The 14,026-nt window shown below is 38.7% G+C and overlaps 1 protein-coding gene across 1 annotated transcript; it reads left to right on the top strand.

Annotated features, from left to right (window-relative positions):
• Positions 1 to 1,662: 1,662 nt before the first annotated feature.
• LOC105045512 (proteasome subunit alpha type-3) lies at positions 1,663 to 13,770 on the top strand. The gene is made up of 10 exons (XM_010923822.4): positions 1,663 to 1,934; positions 2,110 to 2,149; positions 2,245 to 2,328; positions 6,323 to 6,396; positions 6,551 to 6,637; positions 6,748 to 6,832; positions 7,164 to 7,210; positions 7,625 to 7,690; positions 10,705 to 10,795; positions 13,433 to 13,770. Exons 1-10 carry the CDS (start codon positions 1,831 to 1,833, stop codon positions 13,502 to 13,504), a joined length of 750 nt encoding a protein of 249 aa, XP_010922124.1. The 5' UTR covers positions 1,663 to 1,830; the 3' UTR covers positions 13,505 to 13,770.
• Positions 13,771 to 14,026: the final 256 nt, after the last annotated feature.

Genomic DNA, 14,026 nt, shown 5'->3' on the forward strand with positions numbered 1-14,026 from the left:
GAAGCAAGTGACCTCATATATATAGGGCCCCTCGACGGTCGAGATGAGGGCGCGCCAACGAGAACCTCTCAGATGATCGACACGTGGCAACACCCGGACCCTCCTCCGGCCCGACGGTTCGACGCACCCATCCCAGATTAGGCCACGTCGCCTTCATTTGCACGAATGACTCCAGCCCAACGACCTCCCGACACGTGGCGGAAAAAATCGTGCCTCAGAATTAATTCGCTGACGGCGACCCGTGTTCCCAATGGGACGCCTGACGGTGGTCCGCGCTCCCAAGGGAGCGCCAGGCGGCGGTTTGCGTTCTCCAAAAGTCGTCTGACACCAGATCGTCCGACACTGAGTTGTCTGACACCAGATCGTCCGACACTGGATCGCCTGACACCGGATCGTCTGATGCCGAATCATCGAACATCAAGTCGTCTGACACCGATTTGTCCGGATCGTCCGCTGGTGAGATCAGCAGAATCAGGGTATGATGCAATGAAGATTCCACTCCTTTCGCCCGACTCCCCACCTGCGTGGAAACGCGGGCCGATGTGATATCAGGCTCAGGAGTGGGAGGAGGCAACTGTTGGGATATACCGACCGATCCTGATGCCGACTCACCGACGCCGACTCACTGACGGGTCACGACGCCGACCCATCCTCGACGCCGACTCACCGACGGGTCCCGATGCCGACCCATCCTCGAGGATGGACCGATCGACTTTGCCCGTCCGATGACGGGCAACACCAACGGTAACTACCGATCATGCCCGGCTGGAACGTGTCGGTCTAACAGGCCAACACTGCCTCCGATCGCTTGAAAGCCGATCTCGCATCGCCGACTCCCGGTCGGTTTGGACAACCGACGTCCGACCTCTACAGCCTTCCTGGACGCCGAACGAGCGGCATGGGCTGCAGTCCTATCAAGGACATGTCGTGCAACCACCAGGAGGCGTTGTTCTGCTAGGAAACCTGGGGCGCTGTCCTGCCAAGGACGCGAATTAATTCCTAGGACCTGTCAGCTCGTTAACGACGTGACAACCCCCGGTGATTTGACAACTCTTCAGTTGTCTACATCACCGATGGCGGGACCATACTACCTCTTACTATAAGACGAGGTAAGGCAGCAGTTTGAAGGGGGTCCTTTCTCTCTCTCACTCTCTCCACCGCTGAGTCCCCTGGTTCCTCTCTACTGTTGCCTAGTCTCCTCTCTGATTTGACCGTCGGAGGGTTCCCGCTGGAGACATCTTCGGTCAGTGTGGACTTTCTTTTGCAGGTGCTCGTTTCCGGCGACCAGACGACGAGGGGATTAGCCGCAACAAGTGTCAATGTCAAAAAAAAAAAAAAATCTATTATTATCTTTATAATTTAAATAAAATAATTAATTATTTTTTATTTATTTTCCACCTCAAGTGCTTCGTAAGTATTCAATTACCAGCCAAAAGGGGAAACACAGAAACGGAGCCGGAAGGCCGAAACAGCAGATCAGAGTATTGCTACGTGTACCCGAGAATTTACCCGACGCAATACAAACCGGCTTTTTTGCGCATTCATGAAGTTTAGTTGGTTTGCTCGGGGCCTTAATGCCCATTCTACCCCCAACAGCCCATTTACAACCGGGTCTGGGTCCGTGAGGATTTAATTCACGAATAAAATAGACAACTTCCCTCACCCTTCTCTAATTTTTATCCTCTTTTTCTTCCATTCTTGAGCCTTAAGAAACCCTTCCTTGGCCTTTATAACCAAAACCCTCGCTGTCGGTCTCGCTCTTGCTCACCCTCCATTCGATTTGATTCGAAGAAAGACGGAGGAAAAAAAAGGTGGAAGCGAGGAGGCATCATGAGCAGCATCGGCACGGGTTACGATCTTTCGGTCACCACTTTCTCCCCCGATGGAAGAGTCTTCCAAATCGAGTACGCCGCCAAGGCCGTCGACAACAGCGGGTTCGATCCCTGTTCTATCTTTGGATTTCTCGAAATCTTCGTTGTTCTTCTTGGTCTTACTCTCGATTCTATCAGCGCTTTGTTCTAATTCTTTGATTTTTTTTTTTTTGGAGTTATTTTTGTGGTTTCGGAAGCTAAAGTTTTCTTTTCTTCCTTTTTTTTTTTGGTCTGATAGGACTGTAATTGGGATCAAATGCAAGGACGGGATCGTTATGGTATGCTTCGATGGATTGATTTCTTTCTGTTTTCTACTCAACATTTTTAGGGTTTTTGTTTTGTTCGTTAAAGATTTTGATTTGGGTGGTGTTAGGGTGTGGAGAAGCTCATTTCATCGAAGATGATGTTAGCAGGGTCGAATCGGAGGATCCACTCCGTTCATCGGCATTCTGGCATGGTAAATTCTTGGGAATCTTTCACCTTTTCTTTATTTTAGTTGGGAGCATTCGTCTTGCTTTGTTGCTGCTACAGATTGGTATTCTCCGTTTCAGTTAGGTCATGTATTTTTGTAAATTTATTTGTATTGTTGTGCTATTATCTCCGGACCGGTTTACCTGTTAATGAGCAAATGTCGTATACTGGTGATAAATTTGATCAGCAGTTCTAGATGCAATTGTGGAGTTTAGACCAATGGGATTTTGTCTTTGATTGTCTTACTAAATCGATTGGGTAGGTGTGAGGATCAAACAGTATGATACAAATGTAACCAAGCGTTTCCAGGTTGTGGAAAAATAAATAGATGCATATATAAGTATGCATGAATGCAGGTATATATGCATGTATTTGGTTGGAAGGAGAGACCATCCTGCATTAACCTGATATTCTGAATTACCTGAGTTAGAGAATCACCCATTCTCAGATCTGGTACTAAGACCTTCTTTTCCCTACAAGGAAGTACCTGTGAACAATTTTTATTTATAAGAGAAGTTTTTTCCCCGTCTTCTTCTTCTTCTTCATTTTTTTTAATAAATTTTGGCGATGATAACAAATTTTCATGCATACCCTTCAAAAGCCTCATGGATTTTTTAAATTTTTTTTTATGATATACATAAGAAAATCTTTTTAATTGTCTTAAGGTAAAAGGGAACGGGATTATAGGTGGAATTTCTTGACCTTGCAAGAAACTTGTTGAGAGAACAATGGAATATGAAGCAAGGGAAATATATTAGGTTGTCTTGATATGGAATGACATGCCATTGTCCCTATACATGCCATCTGTTGACTGTGAAGCGTTGTGGCATGTGCTGTATGTGCAGCATGAGATGCATTTGATACATGGGCAACAGTGTGTTGTCCCTGTACAACATGAGCTGATTTGTGCCTTTGGCTACTCAAAGACCGTATTGCACCATGTGCTATATGTGCAACATGAGATGCATTTGATACATGGGCAACAGTGTGTTGTCCCTTTACAAGGTGAGCTGATCTGTTCCTTTGGCATACTACCTTGTAAAATGTAGACCATAAAAATGAGTTATAGCCCGACTTTTAGTTCTTCTTAAATGCTGATTTTACTTTCATTCATTACATGTATATGTCTAGTCTTTCCTTGTACATGTAGTCTGCTGGCTCAGCTCTTTACTACAGAATAGAATAGCTAAGCCCATACGCATCCACCGTAGTAAGTACAATTCGATATTGAGGTGATTCCTAGATTGCCCATACCTTATAATCAGATTTTTAGATGGTCTAAGAAGTCTATTATCTGCCAATGAAACAGTGTCAACACCTAATTCATCCGAACATCTAATTATTTTGTTAGCAATTCCATTAATGTCTCATCATTTTATGTCTTAGTCAAACTTGTGAAGTTCATTTTATTGACCATACCCATTTCTCATCTTTTTATGTTTTGCTATTTTTTGTTCTATGATAAATTGTTTGGATCTGCGATGAATTATGTAACTTACTAAATGCATTAGCTACTTATACTTTATTTCTTTTGAATATCTAGAGGTACAAACATCTGCTAGTGAAAACATGCAGCGCTGGTAAGTCTTGTTAGTGAAAATACCAAAAACTAATGACATGGTGAAGGAACTCAATCATTAGGATTAGAACAAGATGAAAAACTCACAATCAGCAAAGGGAGTATAATTTATGATTGGTTTCAAGTCAGTTCTAGTCCCAGTTGTGCCAAAAAATGCTCAACCCATGCTTAGGCCATTTATAATTGTGTTGGAAAGAATGAACTCGTTTATGATTAGCTTCGGTTCATCTGTTCCATGACTACATCTTAAAGAAATGGGCAACTAATTCATCTTGAAGAAATAGAAAGAATTATATGTTTAAGGCCAAACATTGTATGAGCTATGATAACTGAAAAATCTTACAAGTCTCTTAAAAAAAAAAAGAATAACTCTTCCATTTATATACCTCTTGACATGTTTCACGTCATTTTGTTCTGAATGTGTGCTAGACATAGGGGTGGTAATTTTCAACACGACATGCGAACATGACACGAAATTTTTTGTGTTAGTGTTGTGCTTATACAGGTTCGTGTCAAAATCATGTTGACCCATTTATGACATGAAGAATTTCGTGTCGTATCGCGTATTAACCTGTGAATCTGTTTATGACACGTTTAACCCATATATGAAAAAAAATATATATAATTTTATAATTTTTTACAAAGTCAATGGTTATTTTTGTCTTTTTATTAGAAACCTTAAAACAAAACAAAACAAACATGATCGTGTGGGCATATTATATTATTGATATTTTTTAATCTTGATTGTTATTGTGTATTTATATGATATTTGTGTGTGGAATATGTTGTTTTAACAGGTTAGAACAAGTTTATTCATTAAAAATATGTATTTTATGTAAAACAGGTTATTCGTGTTAAACGTGTCGTGTAAACATAGTAATCCAACACGACACGTTTAATAATCGTGTTAAACAGGTAACATGTTTAATAAACAGATTCGTGTATGTGTCGGGGAATCCTGACACATTTATTAATCGTGTCGTGTTCATGTTCTCCATCATGTTCGTGTCGAAACCGTGTCGACACGATTGCGACACGCGAATACGAATTGCCAACCCTAGCTAGACATGCCCCTTGAAATCCTAGTCATTCTATTCTTGTCACGTGAATTCATAGGCTCCTTTTGTCTGTAGTGAATTTTATACCTCTTTGTTGCCCACAATGATTTGTCTTTTTCTTAATATTTGGGGAAATGTCTCTCTTACTCATGCACATTTTCTTGGTATCAAACTAGTTACATGTATTTTCTTAGTCTGAAACTAATTCACGTGTTGGATAACTTCTAGAATCAATTACTATTGGAGTTAAATTTTCAAGATACTTTCTGCTACAATCACGACGAGTTCTACTTTGGTTCATAGATATTACTTCATTGCAATATAGTTGAGTTCACGCAATTTACCAAAATTATTGATCCATCAGAAATGACTTGCTAATGTCTGTTGATGAGTTAAAATGTGCAATTCTGAAGCCTCTCTAGAAAATCCTTGCAACAACATGATGAGCACGTTAATGATGTTAGAAAGATTTAGTGATTGATGAAGTCATGTCTTTTACAAACAATAGAAACTAATGCTTTTGGAATACAATATTTATATTTTTATCAATCATAATCAGTAATGATGCATGAATCTTCTTTCCCACAACATAGTATGATTCCAATTTCTTGTCCATGCATGTCATCCATTCGTAAATCATACTTCTTTTAGTGCGATCAATATTTCTAGATCATGTTATAAAGATCCTGTGAAAAGAGCTGTATCTTGAGACCTAATGCCTCCACTTTTGGCAAATTGTTATGTTTAAGAAACCCAACATCATTTACACTCACCATAACATTCTGTTGTTTGTCTTTCTGATTTTTCTGTTTCTGGTGTCTTTAAATGATAGTCTTAATGCAACCTTGTAGGCTAAAGTGGCTGGAGACACCTACATCTCTTTCCATTGATGTGTGAAGTAGCTGTGTTAATTGCTATTGATTGCTCAAATATTTTTGTTTGTGTTAAAATGAATTTTAAACTTTCAATGTTATTTTAAATACATTTATGGATGCTTGAACTGGAAGCCAATATTTCTAACATAGTTAATGTATTGATCCTTGTCTCTTGTCTGCATACATGGTTTTCATTGAAAGTTCCTTTTTACTGGTTTTTCTTTGAAAAATATGTCCATAAGGCAATCCTTGCCCAATCTTTTTAGGTAACGTTCTTCCATAGAGATATGTTTTCTGTAAAGGGTGAAAGATATGTTAAGAATGTTATCTTGTACTGCATCTAAAGCCTCCTTTTTTGTACCAATTAAAAATTTATTTTCAGAATTATTTTGGACATCTTCTATTTACTGTCACATTCTGTCACCTTAAGTTAATTTTATTTTTCACTTGCCCCATTGTTAATTGCAGGCTGTGGCAGGCTTGGCAGCAGATGGTAGACAAATCGTTGCACGAGCTAAGTCAGAAGCAACTAGTTATGAAAGGTTTACATTTGGCAACTTTGTGTCATGAACAGTTTCTTTGGAAAATAATAATATAATTTTCAAAAAATGCAAAGGATGGTTACCTGAAGCAGATTTTTTTGATTTTCATTATTTGAATTGAATAAGAAATAACATAATGTTCTAATGATGATAGAGTCTATGGTGAGCCAATACCCGTGAAAGAACTTGCGGAACGAGTTGCCGGTTATGTTCATCTGTGCACACTTTACTGGTGGCTGAGGTTGGACATTTTTTGTGTTTTCACTTGTAACCTCATTCGCTGAAAATAAGTTATAAGGTGGATAAGCTTATTTGTTTTTATTTGTTCAAACTTCAAACTTTAAATTGCAGGCCATTTGGCTGTGGAGTTCTTCTTGGAGGTTATGACAGAGATGGACCGCAGTTGTACATGATCGAACCATCAGGAGTCTCATATGTGAGTGATCATTGTGGCGTATGAAAAAAAATAATGCAAGAAAACCAGTACCTCTTTTATCTTTCTTTTGTAAGTCATAACTATGTGTTAGTCGTCATTGGTCCTTAATAATGGCAACAATCTAGAGACTCATACGCCTATGTGAGGCCGTAAGCGAGGATATGAATGTTTGTGCATGTGTGAACATGGGATATGCGCATGTATGGGCATGCACACACATGCCTGTGAGCATGCAAATCTGTGAAAGCAGTGGATCAAGCTTTGTTCAAGTTCCACTGTAGAGTTCAAGTTACTTGCAATTTATAATCTTTGATAAGTGAAATTTGTGCAGAGGTACTTTGGTGCTGCAATTGGAAAGGGAAGACAGGCTGCGAAAACGTAAGTTAATGCTCGCCTATTATGGTTCTTCATTGCAACTTATTTAATAAAGGTGTGAATTCTTTCATTCCTTGATTAGCTTTGAAGGAAAGTATTGGCACAGAGCCACAGACATCCTACAATCGTGCACACCACATCTTGTAATTATCATCTCAGTATTCAGATTTTAAGCACCATGTTCTTGCATGTTTATCATCTTGTTTTTACATGTTACTCTCAGATGAATGCTTGTTGGCTATTCATATTTGTTTGCATGCTCATGCTCCATATTTTTAAGTATCTAGGTAATTGCAAGTCCTAATTTGTGGCTCAAAATAACTCCATTTTTATTCTTCTAATGGATATATATGATGACATGAATATATTTGACTTTTATTTTTGTTACTGACATGGCTAATTAATGGTGTTATACAGAGAGATAGAGAAGCTGAAGTTATCTGAATTAACTTGCAGGGAAGGGGTTATTGAAGTTGCCAAGATGTAAGTGATTCTGCAATCATTCCATTTTCTTGTCCTGACAGTAGATTACCCCTTATTATTGTGTTCTTTGGTTGTGTTACTCTGAGGTGCTTGTGCACGTCCAGGCCCTCTTTGGATGCTTGACCATCCTACCTGCATGATATTTTCCATGTCTGTAGGACTTTTCAAATAACACGGCCACAAGAAGAGAGAAGTTGGAGGAATTGGGAAGGCCACTAACTCTGCCACAATATATTTTGTTCGATATGACTTCATGGGCAAAATGATTTTTAATAGCCTGGAATCATAGTCGTGGGATCCTCACTTCTCCCAATTTGTAACCTTCTTCCTGTTCCTCCCTTCTGTCTTCCTTTCCTCTCCTTATTCCTTTGCATCCATTCTGAAATGGCGCACAAGTAGCCTGCTCAGGCATGCATACAGGCCCTCAGTTTATTCACTTAGTTATACCTGCTGCAGTGGTGAGCAGCAATGAGTGGTATTGGAGCTGTTTGGCTGCAACCAAGGTGGTCTTTGTTGCGATAGCAGCAAGAGTAGGATGGCCTGGCATCACTAGATGCAATGACAGCAATAGGGAGTCTAAAAGCTTCAGTTAATCAAGCAAAGTTGGGAAGTCAGAGCACAATCATCTGTTCCATTAGTTTTAGCCTTTCAAAGTTCACAAAAGCACCACTTTTCTCAAAAAAATATGGCATGTGGAAGAAAAGCAATCATGTCTTTATCCCCACAGTCAAATGGCAGAATATAGGTTTCTTTTATGGATTTTAATCTCGTGTAATTTTTTGACAATTGCACACTCTTCTAGAGTAGAGTTTCATGGTGTCATATGGAAGGTAAAGTGTAGGCTTATAGTGGAAAAGGTTTTGTTTATTACGATTGCTATTATAATAGGAGACTTATGAAAAAAGGTAGTTGGAGAATTTTGAAAATTGAAGCGTAGGAGAATTTTGAAGTTTGAAACTTGGATTCGAATACTCAGCAGGGATCAAACAATATAGCAGATTTATTAGGTTAACAGGCATTAAAAAAATACTGTCAGATCCAGTTAACTTGGCTTTTTACTGTCGCATATCATGTGTATGGGAATTTGATCTCCCTATGATCCATATTTGTCTTTGTTAGAGACAGGCATTCTCTGCTTTGGAAATCATTGACAATGAAACTTCAAACTATAGGAAACAGGAAATTAATATATTACCTTGGAAGTATTTGTAAATAAGTTTTCATGACTCACTACCCCACTAAAGATGTAGCTGGTTTAGCTTAGTCATGGTTCATGTTGGTGCAAGTAGGCTCAGGTTATGCTGACTTCATATCTTCCTGTGAATTAGAAAATGATGTCATTGGTTGTTAGATATATATGATCTATGTAGTGATAATACGTGTTATCATAGTGTGCTCTACCAAGTCTGGAAATATTAAGCTGATTGGCTTCCAAGAGTACTTCTTTTCCTAACTCCATATATGATGTTCATAGTTTCAGATTTCCAAATTGTCTGTAGAATCTCCTTGGATGAAGGATAATTTACTCAGTCTTTAGTGTTCCTTTTTACTTTTCTCCAATAGTAGTGTATCTCCTTGAAAGTTAAACATCGTGTTTAGAGAATGCCCCTTCCCTCTCTAATCCTACTGACTTCTGGGGTTCTTGCAACAAGAAACCCATTCTTTTGAATTTTATGGTTTATTGATGTAATAAGGTAGATTGGAGGATAGAGTTGGGAACAATATGTTTGCTGTTCCCACCTGATCAGGAGAAACCTAACTGAAGTTTGCAAATATAGGACATGGAAATATATGATACCATACAAGATGGCAGATCTGTTATGCTACGGCTTAAATTTATTACTTCCATTACAAATAATTCATTCGTTTTTAGTTTTACATCTTTGTCTACTTGGGTTTAGTCCGTCTCTATTCTTTTTAGTTTTACATCTTTGTCTACTTTGGGTTTGGTCCTTGTCTCTATTGTCCTTATATTCTTGGTAAGGTACAATTCTTTTCTGCTCCGGGAGATTTATTAGTTCACTTGCCCAAGTGTGATGGTGCCTTCCAAGATGTAGCTATGTTAGAAAGGAGAGTGCCACTCATATCAAAGGTTCTGTTTGCTCTCTTGCAGTGGGTCCTTGTGATCTTTCTGTCCTAGCCCATTCATCAGTTACCTTTTGTCTCTTTACCATATATTTTGTTGTTTCTGGTCGTCCTATGGTATTGTGATCTAAATGTGATATTAGAAGGTGATTTTCAAATGCCTCATATTGGACAAGAGGAGTATTTCTCAACACATATAGAGTTAGGTTTGCTGAACTGAGACCGGGGCTTGTACCGGCCAGCAACTAGTGGCATGGTACAGGTCCGTGCGATGCCATTTTGAGGGGGAGAGGGAGTTGGGGGGAGGCTGCCGGGGACAAATCACTGTTATTCCAACTAGCCAGGATTCTGGATGGCACGCATGGTGGCTAATCCCCTTAGATTGGCTGGGGTCTAGAAGGATGGGTTCGATTGGGGCTCATTGAGGGCCACTGTTCATCATGGGAGGTCGGAATTCAGGGACGAGGGCTGTTGTGGATGCTGGGGGAATGGTGAGGGAGGGAGACAGAAGACTTGCCGGTGATGGCTGGCATCTAAGGTGGGAGCGAGCAGTGTTTGATGGCGAAGCGAATGAGAGAGCGAGGGATCGAATGGAGTAGGGGGAGGATCATTGAACAGAGGATTTTTATAGCTGAACCGAGGTGTGATGCGGAACTGTTCTGACTGGGTTCAGTACGTGCCGAACCGTCTGGTTCGGGTTGGTTTAGCGATCACTGATTATAGACAATTGTCGACCTTTTAACTATATATCTAAAAAAGAAAGTGACATTCCTATTCTTTTATCGTTTCAATGTGACTTCTTCTATTTTGGTATGGTAAATAATTGGCAGGAAGAATATTTAAACATCTCTGTTGCTGGCCATCATCTTCTGCAACTCCTTTTGCACGCTTTCACCATATGGTTGACATTTATTTTTTGTGACATGCAGAATTTATGGGGTACATGACGAGGCCAAGGACAAAGCCTTTGAGTTGGAAATGAGCTGGGTCTGTGATGAGTCCAATCGCCAGCAGCAGAAGGTAACTATAACAAATGTTGCCCGGTGAAGGAATCAGATGCATAAACAGTATTTTTGCAAATAAACATAAAAGTATTTTAACTATAAAAAGGTTGCCCAGTGAAGGAATCAGAAGCATAAACAGTATTCTAATGACATTGAGTTTGCTTACAGTTTGCAATGGCCATATTCTACGTTGTCATTGGTTTTAACATGATTTGGTAGAAGTCTTCTTTTCCCCCAGATGTGGAGGTTCATATCTGATAGTAACAGTTTTATCATTCACCACAAAGTGCTCATTTTAGTAATTGCCACTTCTTTCTTTTTCTGGTAATATACTTCACAAGAATGCAACAGCAACCTTTCGTGTTCTGGTGGCTGAATTGCCATATCCATCACCAACAAAACATACCTTAAAATGTTGATTTTACAAATTCCTTAATGCAATTAATTCTTACTAACAGTGAACCCTCTGCCAATGCTAACTAGATTCAATTCCTTTCATGACTTACGATTAGTTTTTTTTTTTTTAATTCTTACTTCCCACTTTTCAGGCTCATGACAAATCTTAACCTTGAAGGTCCTTAGGCATTGCAGAAAACCAAACAATTTGAATCATTTCTATTTTATTATCATCTCTTAGTATATTTCTAAGCTCTTTCATGTACTCTTTCTAATTTTGTTCCTAGGTTAGCTATAGACTTAGAACTGTCTTTAAAATAATCCTAAAGATGCTCCTCAGAAGAAAATGCATTGGAATTGAATATATTGTTTGTCAAAGTATATTACTATTCTTCAACTAGGTGGCATTAAAGAAGAATATCGATTTTTTTTTTTTTTGGTCCGATCTGTTTGGAAATATGGAGAAGCATTTCTCTTTGTTGGTCATTCTCAACAAATTTTCCCAGTGCATCCCACCCCTTGTTTCCAAACACCCTCCAAAGCAAATGACACAACTGATAACTCACATCTCCACCATGTCCGCTCCTGTTTATTGCCTTGGTGTTTATTATTCTTTTATATTTACTTTAGTCCCTAAATTCTCTTGCTGTACTCATCTCCAACCTGATTTACATAGCCAACTTGAACTCACATCTTTTAATTTCATATTGTTTTCATTAGTGCATGCTTGTTTTGACACGTGTATGCATTTGTTGCATGCATTTATATGTTTATGTGCACACCTGCCCATAGTTTGAGGGGGTGTTTTTCAGTTTAGGTTCTGTTATTTTCCTGATGTCATCATTGTTTGGCAAATATAAGTTTGCTAATACACTTAATTTAGGCTCTTGATTAAGTATTGTTTTATACATTGTTGTTTAATGTCTGAAAGTATTTTTGAGTGACCGTATCTGTTGACAATTAATAATCAGTAACATCTAATTCTAAATCTTTTTGTGATTTCTATATATAATATAAGTTATCACACTTGCAACCACAGTGATAATACCATGTGTGAAGAAAGAACTTCATACATATTGTAAATTCAGTGTTTAGAGTTGCAAGATGACAATCTAAATTGTTGGATGTGATTAGTGTGGTCCACAATGCCTACCAACAAATTGTGTATTTTTGATATCTCTTACATATGCGTACCAAATAATCCCAAATTAATAACTATAATGGTAAAATATTCCTTTGTTGTGTTTTCATATGGCTTGATGCGTGGTGAATAAATACCCAAAACATAGAAATTTTCATTTTAGACATTTGACTGTATGAGTCACATCTAAGAATACAGATTTTCACAATGCGCAACTTGCACTGGAGTCCTCTTTTACATCCTGTTATTGTAACTGCGCTATAAATGGGAAAGAGTAGGCTGGTTGTCTTTAGAACTTGCTTGGTTACTGAGAAAATGGGAGAGAATATTTTGTAAGAGAGGAAAATCTTCTGTTGTCTTGTAATAAAATGAGAATTTGAGAGAAAAATAAGGTGAAATTAAGGGTTAATATTTTGTGAACGAGCCTTAAATTTTACTTCTCTTATAAGTAGTGAGTTTGAGAGAAAATAACACAAGGCTAGTGCTACAAGGCATTTCCCAACAAATTTCTGTATAAGTTTCCTTGTAAAATTCTCAATTCAAACAAACAACAGAAAATTCTGGATTCCTTTTTTTTCTGTTTTACCCCCAATGTTTTGATGATTTGCTTCTCTTATTCCATTTTCTTAGCAGCCACGTAAAGCCCTATTGTCTAGTGGCTCTGGTCTTTGATTTAACTGATGAAAAATGCTTGGTGTCCAATGTATGGCACAAGGATTCAAGTCCAGGCTAACTGGGACAGGATACCATCCCATGTGCCCCCACCATTATCACAACATTCCGATGTATGTCTTGGGACATCTACAGTCCCAAGTGTCGGAATGAGGCGGGAAGGTGGTGTGTCCTATTCCATGAAAAAATTGGGATAACTCCGTTCCACGGGATTTAAAATTTTGATATGGCACTCTACGTGATGGTACTTATTTTTAGAGCTTGGGTGTATTACCTAGATGAGTAGATTTGTGTCTGGCATCATATATCAGAGCTGAGCTATCATTCCTCATATGTGTTAGGTTTTCCAATAGTTTATGTCGATTTTGATGGGTCTAAATTGAAATAAAGCTTGTGGATACTTATAATTTATGAAGCTACTTAAAATGATTCTTCAATTAACAGGTGCCAGATGATCTCTTGGAGGAAGCCAAGGCAGCTGCAAAAGCTGCATTAGAGGAAATGGATGCAGATTAAGTACGGTTTGACCGATGCTTCATTTTATATTCATTTTCTACTTCTCACACTCCGCCGATGTATTCAGTTTGCACATTTTTCTGTCGTTGATGAAACTCACCATTCCCATGGGGTTCTGCTCAAGAAGATCAGGTTAAGTGTTTTTGGTTGTATTGTTAAAATGAACATTATTGCGGTGTCAGATAGTGAAAAACTGACATTTTCATGGGTTACTTGCATCGAACTGTTGAATCTTCTATCACAAATGCAAATGAAACCTTTTTTCAGATGCTTAGGCGCTGATATGTCTGAGGCTTCACTGTTTTAATTATTCTAAAGGTTTCTGGCGGCGTTGCCAAGCATTTTGAAATTGTTCTGGGCCTTGTGGGGCTATACATCTTCGATGTGTTCCACTTTTATCAAGATAAGGGCTCATTTGAAATGTTATGGGAATGGGGAAGTTGTAGCTCCAGCTTCCAGAGCATGCCCTATACACTGTACTTGGGAACTGCATGACTCCAAAATATAAGCGTGAAGCTGCAA

This window comes from Elaeis guineensis, chromosome 5 (assembly GCF_000442705.2).
Source record: "Elaeis guineensis isolate ETL-2024a chromosome 5, EG11, whole genome shotgun sequence".
In the NCBI taxonomy this organism is placed as follows: Eukaryota; Viridiplantae; Streptophyta; class Magnoliopsida; order Arecales; family Arecaceae; genus Elaeis; species Elaeis guineensis.